Here is an 11,811-nt window from a genome sequence, read left to right on the forward strand (position 1 = left end):
GCGTGTCCTCCAGGCATACGTTTTGTTTCCAGCTGTTCCTCCTCACTTACTGAGAGTTGTAGGTGTGACATTTAGCTTTTGCTTCTTTCCAGTTAGATCATGAGTTGTGGGATGGTAACTGCAGGGATCTCTGACTTGTCGGTAGAGGTTTGTCATGTTCTCGTGATCTCGTTAGCATATTCTCTGAGTTGAAACGGGAGCAGATTTCTAATGATGCACTCACCTTCTTGTGAGTTCCTCCTCTGACTTCAGCTTGTAACCCGGATTGTGCAGTCTGGCAGCTTTGCTATACATAAATCGTTAGCTAACTGGGGTATTTAATTATCATTATTTGTTTTCAAAAGTATTCTCTCCTCTTCTGAAGCCAAGAAGCCAGATCTAAGCTTTTATGAAGCGTGCTGTTCTGATTATTGTCTCTCGATTCACTGTTTTAAGGTGGTTTTGCTATACGATAGCATTAGTAGCTTCATTGTATCTGTTACTGAAATTTGTAAAGGACTTATCTGAACCTGGATGTATGTTCTCACTGAGAATTACATTCCAGTTCAGAGATGAAGCCATGAATCTGCTAATGAAAATCACTGTTACAGCGTGGTTTGGTTTTGGTTTTCTTAATTATACTTCAGTTCGCCCTGAGGTCTTACATTAACACTTTGTGTAATGCGTGAAAGCCAGAGCTCAATTCTCTTGGAAGCAATAGCAAAACTTCCACTGACTGGGCTTATATTTGAATTTCAATCCTAAAATATGTTCATGTGTCGAGACAATATCATGCTGGGTGATATTATATTTTCATTTTCAATCACGGCTTCTTAGGACACATGGTCCTTCCATTTAATCACTCTTCAGTCCAAATGTGTTTGAGCTTTTTATTCCCTCCTTTTGATTTATTTAAAAATACACTTGCATGGATTTTGGTTTGTGATACAAACTTCAGCAAAATTAATGCTATATGCAAAAAGTGTATTTACTTATTTTTTGATCCCTTGCAGGTCTTGACAGCAAAAGAAAGAAAAACTCAGATAGATGACAGAAATAAATTGACTGAGCATTTCATTATTGCACTTCCCATGTTGCTATCAAAGGTACGTTTTTCAACAAAATGAATCTCTCACTGGTGTTCACAACTGTCTTTAAACTCTGTCATTCTGTAGTGTAGATGTTTATTTTTACATCACTATGTTTTTGTTTTGTTTCAACGATGTTCTAGTATTCTGCTGATGCCGAGAAGGTTGCAAATCTCCTGCAAATCCCTCAGTATTTTGATCTGGAAATCTATAGCACAGGCAGAATGGAAAAGGTATAGTACGCTGGGCAACAGGTCTGGTTGCTTTCAGGTATCTGACTGCTATTCTAGTCACACAGTCCTGTGTCTTCATTCAGCATATTCGTAATCTAGCCTTGATTTGGTGTGTTCTTTGCATGACTTTTTCTTTGAGTTCCATTGTTCAGCTGAGGTGAAACCTGAACTTCTTTTCTGATCTACAGCATCTGGATGCCTTACTGAAACAGATTAAGTTTGTTGTGGAAAAGCATGTGGAATCAGACGTTCTCGAAGCCTGCAGCAAAACTTACAGCATACTCTGTAGTGAAGAATACACAATCCAGAACAGAGTCGACATAGCCCACAGCCAACTTATTGATGAATTTGTGGATCGGTTCAACCATTCTGTGGAGGATCTGCTGCAGGAGGTTTGTTCTCTTAAAATTAATTTAGTTAGACTACCTAAAATATGCTATGATAAACAGCAGAAAAACATTCTTAACAAGTCATGAAATTATCCATCTGAAGTTGCAGTGCAGCAGCAACCGTTTAATAATTATTTGGAGCTATTTCTCAATGTAGAGAATCCTTTGGACTAGCCATTAGGGCTGTAAAACATCAGTGCTATAAAACAAAGACATGGGACAATCTTGCTTCTGAAAATTTAGTCTAGTATTTAAACAGTCCACGTAAAAAAGTAAATGGATGAACAAATGGGTGAGAGCTGATGAAAGGTGCATTTACCTTAATGCTTATGGTGATTCCAGTAGTCCCAAATGGATATGCAGGCAGCAAAATCAAGATGGGATTATGTCTTGAGTGGAAGGGAGGATTTAGTAAAATATTTATAATGGCATATTGAAAGAGCTCTGGAAAGAATGAAATAAAGATACAGGTCTGAAATCTGGAGGTACATGGGATTTACTTGTAAGAATTTGTCCTTCAAAAGGCATAAGACAGAATACATTAAGTAAAAAATAGAAACCTGACTCATTTTTTCTTGCTTTACATCAATTTAACTTTGTGTAGCACTACTTAATTTGTCGTAGTTCTCATGCTTTCTGAACATAACTTAAGGGCTCCGTAGATCTTTCTTCACTTCTAGTCATGCCCTGGCGTGTGGCAGATAGGTTTAATTTTTTATGTACATTTACAGAAAGTTAAGCTACAGCATCTATTTTAGAATTGCATATTAAATAAAGAAAATGGTTTTTTCTATCTCTAATATGCTGCATACAGGTGTGCTGTATATATGCCATGTCACATTGTAAGTAAAAAAGTTCCTGTTTCCGTAGGAAGGTACCTGAGTAGACAGGCAGTGCGTGCGGGAAGCAGGCACTCCACAGCCCAGAGGAGTTAGTGCACCACTGTACATTCTTTCGTAGAATACATTTACTTTGCTGTCTACCTGTCTGCCATTTTGTATGTACTTTCTCAGAAACTTCTGAGCAGAACCTGTAAAGACAGTCGAGAATTTGTGCTACATCTGTGTGTGGCAGGAGAATCCCTTCAGCTCGTGCCACATTAGATGTCTCAGTCACCTGTTTGAATAGCTGTGAATTTTTGAAGTTCCTCGCCTTTGGACAACTCTAAGGCAAAAACTCTGGCAAATCACTTGCTCACTTGGATAGCAAAAAGGACTAAAGTTCGACTGTCAGCACAAAGATTCAGCTTCAAAACCAGGCAAGTTCTCCACACCAGATGCCCAGCTCTAGATCACCATAAGTAGTGGCCTTTGCTCTTTCCATTGGTACCCACTGACAGAGGTTTAGGACCTCACGTTTTTCACTGTCCACACATCCAGCACCAAGGTTCAGTCTGGCTCTGTATGCAGGGACAAATTTCCTGTGTTTTTCCTCCAGACCTGGCTCTTGGAGAATCTTCAGCTGACATCTCCGCAGCCAGGCTCAGATCAGCAAAAAGCATCTCATTCTGTCTTGTCTTGAGATGGAAGAAAGAGCTTAGGGTTTTTTTCAAGAATCAAGAAACAAATGGAATCCCAGGTCAATTCTGACTTGTCATTTCGGTCATACTGTCTTGTCATAAGACATTATAAAAATGTCTCCTTTCAACTTTTTCTCATAGTTTTATCTTGGAACTTCTCCAAAGCAAACGCTCTGTGTGTTCTCTCTGGAGACAGTCATGCAACAGCCAGTGTATAACAAACAGAAAGTAGGTGTATCTGAGGACAAGTCATTTTTCTGGAAGAGCCCCCTTAAGATTCCACACTGTTCAGCTGTGTAGGTGTTATTCATCTGTGGATCCGTTCAAGGGTTGGATTCAGAGGTGGCGTTCTTGTTCCCTGAATAGTTTCCCCTCAGAAAAGATCCGCTCACCATTTTAGTAGTAGTGCTGAAATGCCCACTGATAACTTTTCCAGCCATAATCCCAAACTCAGCTAGCAAATACAGGAACACTGAGATTCCTTCTGCTGTACAGCAGCTGCACTTTCTTTGACTTACCCATTCTCCACACAGCAGCTTTGAAGAGGAGTCAAGACAAGAGCCCGTCCTTCGGTTCTCTCAGCAACTTGTCTGTCATCCACGTACCCTTCTGAAGCCAGCAGGCCAGTTAGTGCGGAGTCCGGTTTACTACAGCATCAGTGCTCTTCTTCTTAGATTCTCTGATCTGAGGAGATCTAGTGCTGTCCTTCTCTTTGCTACCTCATAGTCCCTAGCCGTGTATTTTTAGAAGCCCTTCTGAGGGAGTCCTTTTCCACAGGCAGTGTGGTCTCTGGGCCTCAGAGAACCACAGTCCAGCACTACAAGCAGTAAAGATGAGTGGAAGTGTACCTCTCTCCCACCCCAGTCCCCATTTCAGATCAGTTATACGAGCAAAGCGTTCAGGCTCAGCTGGTTTAGACAGGGTTACATGGATGTTGAGAGTTCCGAAAACACAGCCCGTATTTCAGGTACGCTGTACGGGTCTGCAGTCCTGTCCTCTCCCTTTCTGACAGTGCTCGGAAGGTCCCTCCAGCCTCACCTCTCACCCAAGGGGAATTGAGTGAGAGCCATGAGATGCTGGGATTCAAGAACAACTTCCCACCAGTCTTCTCAGGAGAAATGAACTAGGGAAGAAAAATGTTTCCCTGCAGCTTTGCTTTGTTACTTACTGCTGTTGGATCAGGAAGGCTGTAACTGCTTATTTCACTTCTCTTCGCAGGCGGCTTCTCTTTGTGCAGTAGTCCAGTGCAAAAAGCCCTGAAGAGTGCACTGAGAGTGCTGGGCAGAGGACAGAGTCTGGCCTTACGAGGGAACGTGGGCCAGAGATACCAAAACCCTTCCCACGTATCCCCTTCCTTTACCCAGTTTGGGAAGGAGTAGAGAAATGCAAGCAAGGGCTTAAGATCTTTGTGTGTATTCACTTGCATGCAAGAGGGATATGGACGGAGGATTTCAGAGAGAAGTCTGAAAGTCATACAAGAAATGAAGAATTAGGAGATATAGATCCCTAAGGAAAAGGGAGTGCAGAGGTCAGATGTGTGACATAGAGAAAGATGTGAAGGCAAAACCAAGACAAAAGTAGGAGAAAGCAAGAAAGAGAACAATGGTAGCAAGGATTTCAAATTTTGGCCTTTGTGATATTTTTTGCTGGTTGATACTTCGTAGAATAGTTAATTTTAATAGGACTATTTCATAATTTAAAAGAGTTTTTAAATTTAAAAATGTGCATACTTGCACCAAGCAAGGATCCCACTCCTTTATGGCTTCCCAGTAGGTTGGTGAGAGAAACATTCATTGACGATTGCACCTGAAGGCAGGAAAATGTCTTGTTAGGCTTTTAGATGGGAAAAAAAATTGCCAAAATGAAGTGGAGAAGAATTGTTGTAAGAGAGTCTCCTGTTTACAGGAAGTTGCTGGAAAAATTAAGTTTTGGAAGTACCTTATTTCCACTTGTTTCACGAAGAGAATTTGCTGTTCAGTTTGCATAAAATATTTGGATAATGGTATTTTAAAATACCAGAAAGGAAAAATTAAATTTAAATGAGAATTTTAATTGAATTGTGCAATATTTATTCTTGGAATGTTGTTTGCCTAATTTGTTAAAATCTAGATTAAAAAAAACCCAAAACCAGAAATAAAAAACAAAACCAAAAAAACCCCTTCCATCCAGCTCTGACTGTATGTCAGTCTGTGCACGTAAGGTGATTTTCTTGCGTCACGGTGTGTAGCGCAGCGAATAGCAATGAAGGCTGTGAAAAGAAAGAAATTTTCCCACTGATCGTTTGAAAAATCTTGCTGTTGACATCTACAGGTTTCTGGCATAGAGCAAGGCAAGCATTTGGCTTTGTTCTTGTAGCACGTCCATCAGCTGGTGGTTCATTCGTTTTTGTAAAATAAGGCAGAAAGATTTGATTCTTGGGAATGATTTCTCCTGCTAGAGGATACTGGTTTGAGTATTAACACAGTGATACTGCTGAGTATGGTCGGGTGATTGTGCTTATTCCCTGGTGCTATGCAGGGGTTATTTGAATACTAATATTATGGATTCTAGATAAAAGTCATTGGAAAAACTGTGGTCAGTTTTGGTGTAATCACAAACCCTCAAAGAAACCTGCCTCTCCCCATGCAGTCATGTACTCTGCTGAATTGCTGAACACTCTTAATGGATTTTCTTTCATTTTCAGGGAGAAGAAGCTGATGATGATGACATATACAATGTGCTCTCCACATTAAAGAGGTTAACCTCTTTTCACAAGTAGGTGACTTTTTTTCTCTCAAAAATTTACTATGTTAATTTTATCATTTCAGTGAGCAGCAGTTGATGTCTAGTGTTAAGAAATAAGAAAATACATGGCCTGAAATATGGAATAAAGATTGATGAATGATTAGTGGTATTTGTCAGTCTAACTGCTTGGATTAATCCAGGTCCTTGCTTAGTTAATGCCATTACTTTTACAGATTTGATTTGCTAGTGGCATGCCATCCCCTGCACTAAATGTTTTTACACCTCTGAGCGTCTTACTAAAAGTCATGCTCCCCTGCTCGACAGTCAGTCCATGCACAAGGGACACTTCTTATCGCTGGCACCAGTGGATGCAGGCCAAGTCTGTGCTTTGAGCCTCTGCCTAGGAGGGCCCCGGAGGAACCTATTTCTCTCAGTTTCTCAGCACCTTTGAGGAATTTCTCCTCAAAATTGTAGAAGTAGTAGTAATATAATAACAACTAATAGTTTGTGGTGAGAGTCTGGAAGATATATTCTTTTCCTGCAGAAATGCCAGCAATAGTGTCTAGATGAATTGCTGGCAAAGCCTAACTGTGTGGATTTCACCGAAGGTCCTTCGCTAAGCATGAATCAGCTCAGTGAAACCCGGCAGCAACTGGAACCTACAGGCAACCTCATAAATTTCACTTGAACTGTTGGTGTTTGTGCTATGCTCCAAAATTCAATCTTCCCCTCCTATCAGCTGTAGGAAATATTTGCTCCTGGCCCGTGTGTAAAAGCTCCATGTGCAGACAGCTGCGAGCCACAAGTCATTTCTTTCTTATCCCAGGGTCTGAGAGGACCTTGCTTCTGCCACCTCTTTTACATTTGAAATTGTTTTTAGTGCTTTCATTTCTCTTTTCTTTCTGTGCTTAGCCTTCGCTTATCCTGAATTCTGCATTAGATCATTGTATGAAATGCTTCTGAAATATCTACTCTTTGTTTTCCATTAAACAAGAATCCCACAGAGATCATTAAATCGTTACTAATTTCCGTAGTGCAGCAGGCTGACACATGTGCAAATTAGGTTTTTGGTCTCCCTGGTAACATGCTGGAGCCACTTCTGCCCTTCCCGAGAGGACTGGTGAAAGCTATAGTTCACATCCAAGAAAGAAGCACAAATCTTAAGGCTTTTCTGAAAGTCTCCCATACACAGTTTATCCCTTAGGATTCCAAATCTAGAAAGTTGATTCAGACTATAAAGAAAGCTTTGTGGAACAACACACAAATCAGGGTTGGGAACATCTACCTTCACCTTAAAAAAACAGGAAAGAAAGAAGAATCAAAGCTAAAGAGCTGAAGAGCAGTTGTGGGTCATTTCTCAGCTGATTTGTGATTTATGATTATAGTTCAATGGGAATGTCTAATTAATATCTGCTTGCATATAAAGAAGTAATGAAATCTTTTCATTACTCTACTGAACGTTGCATCTGATGTGGTTTCTTTGTGGAAGGAAACAATCATGCCATCTGAGACAGAATTTTTGCCAAACCTTTAGCTGTAAGATTAGGATCTTCAATTCAAAACTCGCACTCTCATCTCAAAGAACAGTGGCCATTGTCTGATACTGTCCTTGTCTGTCACCAACTGGGATCCAAAAGAAATTAAATCAATGGAAGAAGTTGAGATTGCAGGTTAACAACTGAGACCCTTCAGATCTTCTGGAAGTGCACTGATAAAGTAGTTGCTGAGGCTTCAAAAAGAAACGAGTCCCTCTTCTTCCAGAGAGAGAAACTCCACTGTACCTTATCAGTGCTTTTGTTTCCTTGGTAGTTGCAGCTTGTTCATATTTTAGGGAAAAGACAACCAGCAAGGCAGAAAGAAACATGGCAGGGGATTGCCAGAGAAGTTTTCCAGACCAACAAGCATCTGTACTGAGATCTGCCAAGCCTGATCTAATTCTCTTTCTGAGAGGGTCATGGCAACAAAGGGCTCACAGCACAATTTTTAATTCTTGTCTTTTCATCAAACAAGGATATTGGTATTCCATACAAATGAAATTCATATTACAATGTTTCCTTCCAAGTTTTCAGAATAGAAGATTAAAGTTTCTTGAGGTCTTCTAAACAGAACGCCTGAAGTATACACTCGTGCTTCTCTTTTTGCCATGGTGTCTCTGATATTTATAGCATTTTTTTTCTGTCTTTAAGTACATGGAGACATTTCTTCTATACTGACTCCAGCCCAGTTCAACTGAGCTTTCACACAGAGAACGTCAGCATTGTAGTGATTTGTATGCTACAAAATATCAGTATTTCTTATTTAATTACTTCAGTTAATTCAATGAAAGACACATGCATCTCAAGCATCACCTCCATTACTCTGGATGTGCCCTTTGATGCTGTCTTGTACGTAGAACATTGTTTCACATTTAGAAATCGGGATTGTTGGTATCACTGTCCGGTAGTGCTCGATTATGGTGTGGAATTTGATTCCTTCCTGCCTCCACACTGACTTCATACGCTTGCAGCAGCTGTAGTAACTCTCCATCCTGTTTTTATCAGTGTAAGCATGATCAGTCAGGACACTGCCCAGATAGGTCAATTCATGCTGCTGGTAAAGACCAGCAGATCTTCTCGTTATAGAAACCCTTTGCTTAACCTATTTTTCAGTAGTTGGCCAGTACCTCCTTCTGACTGAGTGACTCAGAAGTTTATTATATCCAGAAATAGAAATGATGTTAAATGGAATCTCAGTAGAGAAATCAGACTGTATATAGCATAGCTGTTCACAGCCCAAGGTACAGCTTCTCTAAAAACAAAAGCAGTTATGTGGGTGGAGAGATTACCTCTTCAAAAGGGAAGTTTTCTAAGCTGCTTCTTGCCACGCTTTCAGAAACACTGTGGGACTGGTACCTTTGCTTATCTGACTGTTTCCTGGCAGAAATGTGTCCCAGCAGACAGTGCTGTCTGTACGGATGCAAAGAAACCTTTGATGAAGTGTTGGGCTCTGGTTTCTGTCATCCGTGAAGACCCTCTGAGATGGAAGGGAGTAAGGGACAGTTCTGTGTTGTGCGAATTTTAATTCTAGGAGCCTCTGTCAGTCTGAACCTCTGTGGAGAATTGTATTGTGTCCCAGGTACCTTTATAATTATTGTTTTTATTGCTAAGTAGTTGAAGAGAGACAAGGGTGTACCTGAATATGCCGAACTTTTAATATGGAGGCTCTTCTTTAAGGAAGTTTCTCTTGAGAAGCCCTGTGCAATTTATATATATTTAGAATTTTTCAGCTTTGGAAGCTGCAAAGCTCTTTGTAAGGTCAGCGGTGAGGCCAGGCTCAGAGCAAAGAGTGCCCCCAGCTGCCAGGGCAGTGGGGCATGACCCTGTGAGGGCTGCCTGACATGGGAGGGCTCTAACGTGACAAGGCTCAAAAGAGACAGCTTTTCCTTTCATGTTCTCTGTAGGATAATCTATGCTGATATCTGCCTCTAAACACCAAGGAGATCTTACTGCTTTAATTACAATGCTGTAATTAAGGAGGTAAAACTCTGCCTAGCTAGAAACCCTGTGATTTGCCGAAGTAGCATCCGTGTGCGTAATACCACTAGTCAGAGACAGTTCTCTGACAGCCTGTAATTTGTCAATGAAACATTTTATGTTCATATTTCCAAGAGCATCCAGAATCTAAGGGGGGGGTGTGAGTATTTTTACATTTTTGTTTCCTTTTGAAGACTTTTCCTATTGTGCTATTCATGGATTTGAATCAGAAGTCAAAATGCACCTTGGCCTAATGACTCAACCCTGGTGCAGATGCTTCTCTTGCTCTCAGCACAAGGGCTTTGTTCTGTTTGCTTGAAACTTTGCAGTGATGTTTTCCAGGGCTAACGCGCTCCAGACTGGGAAGTGTTTCATACTAGGGGCTTCAAGAGGATCTGGGCATTCCCGGTCTTGAGTTCAACCTCTGTCTGTTTCAGAACTGGAGAATTATTATTTCTGGCTGGGCAGGGTAGTGAATTAGTTGAACTCAGGCAGCCCCAAAGCATGGCTGGTGCAAAGGGGTGGGAAAGGAGAGCACATCATGGTGATCAAGGTGCTGGGGTGAAAGGGAGCCTGATGCAAGAGAGCGCTTTATCTAATTTAGACTTGCCAGTTCAGTTTGAGTATCCCTTCCTCCAGGTGAGTATTTTAATCGCCAGATTTCTGATTAGTCTGTGGTGGCTTGCTCTTCTATCTGCAGAAAAATGTGTTAAGCCTAATTTTTTTGTGAGAGTTTTTGTCTTTCAGGCAACCTGATGTTTTGTAGTTTCTTCTGTATTTCTCAGTTCTGTATCTAGAAAGCCGTATCATCAGCTGCTGAGGTCTGTAAGGCTGTAGAAGAGATGTTGCTAATTTTTATTCCTCTCACTGGTGAATCATGATGGTACAACTGAAATGTGAAACAATGAATGGGGGGTGGCAACCACCATCTCTGTCTCGTGTACATGTAAATCATGCTGCCTTACTTCAGATGTTTCAGGATATTTAATATCTAGTGGTAACATATTATTTTTCTCTAAACAACATGTTGGAAAAAAGAAGTAACCTTATTTTGCTTAAAGCCATTTTTCATTCCCTGAATGAATATACACTGCTAGAGTTTGGCTATAGTTCCTGCTGCAGAGGAACTTCTCCTGACAGAGAAGTGCCTTCTGGAGTTCTCTCAATGTCTAGAACCAAAGGGGAAAGAGGGCTTAGAGGCAACACTGAGAAGGAGCTTGCAGCTGCACTTAAGTAGCCTTTAAAGATGTAGAGAGTTTATCTCCTCCGTAATGCCACAAATTCCACATAGTAAAACATTTTTCCTCGATGATCAGAAAGCCAAACTCATCTTTTAGCATGGTGTGACCTCACTGTGCAGCTGCTTTGTCAGCAGGCAGTTTTGTCTCCGCTTTGCAACCATGCCAACGCTCGCTGAGCTGCCGGGTCAGACTACATTCTCACTGTGATGGGGAGTTTGGAGGAACATGACTAATCTGTCGTCATTACCTCTCGTTCTAGTGCGCATGATCTCACGAAATGGGATCTGTTCAGTAACTGCTACAGATTACTAAGAACTGGAATTGAACATGGAGCTATGCCAGAACAGGTACGGTTAGCAACCCCTGCACCACACTGTTTGGGGATTCAAAGTTCTAAAGAGTCTAGTTGTGGAGAAATTCAATAGATTTAATGCACTAGACTTCGCTTACCTATGAAAAACATGGGGGTTTGAATGAAATTTATACCGTAGTGAGGTGCTGTCCAGGAGGTGAAAAAATCTTGGATTCTCTAATTGCCTCACCTTTCTCATCTGTAAAGTAAGGAACAACTAATGTTCCTGGCTGTGAAGAGCAATGTGTAAATCATGATGCTTGCACTGAAACCCAACATCTGCAAACCTTGGCTGCGATTAGAATTATCACAGACAATTATTGTGCATTGAAGGTAAATGGAAGCTTATGAAAACAAGGAAACAAGAAGAACATTTAGCAGGGATGTTGGCCAGCCTTGGCGGTGGAGTTCTTCTGGTGGACACACCTTGATCTTTGTTTCCTCCTAGTCTGGTTTTAGTTTCTAATGGATGAGCACAGGGACCATTTCAGATTCTCCCAGGATTCCAGTTTAAACTACAGACTGCCCACCCCAATAATTTGATTGCAGTTAGAAGCCAGTTATTATTTCTAATGCAACTTCATGTAGGGGGAAAAAAAAATTCTTATGAAATTTTGTAAAAATATTTTCTGAAAAGGACCGTGTGAAGGATGCATTGCCACTCACCATGTGAAAGTCATGGCTTTAAGCTGTGGGACCTTAGGCTTCCTCTGCAGTTGCTACTTAATGCTGGAATTGAACTACCTGGAGGGAAAGCACCAGCAGTTAAAAACT

At 41.0% G+C, this 11,811-nt stretch overlaps 1 protein-coding gene across 1 annotated transcript in view; it reads left to right on the forward strand.

Annotated features, from left to right (window-relative positions):
• The window catches only part of STAG1 (stromal antigen 1), a 149,356-nt gene that overhangs the window by 103,000 nt on the left and 34,545 nt on the right, over positions 1-11,811 (forward strand). The window contains exons 16-20 of the mRNA XM_010134146.1: positions 993-1,085; positions 1,211-1,300; positions 1,489-1,692; positions 5,892-5,962; positions 10,945-11,032. Coding sequence (XP_010132448.1) covers positions 993-1,085; positions 1,211-1,300; positions 1,489-1,692; positions 5,892-5,962; positions 10,945-11,032 — 546 coding nt within the window. The remainder of the gene's footprint in view (positions 1-992; positions 1,086-1,210; positions 1,301-1,488; positions 1,693-5,891; positions 5,963-10,944; positions 11,033-11,811) is intronic.

Source organism: Buceros rhinoceros, unplaced genomic scaffold, assembly GCF_000710305.1.
Source record: "Buceros rhinoceros silvestris isolate BGI_N320 unplaced genomic scaffold, ASM71030v1 scaffold9384, whole genome shotgun sequence".
NCBI lineage: Eukaryota > Metazoa > Chordata > Aves > Bucerotiformes > Bucerotidae > Buceros > Buceros rhinoceros.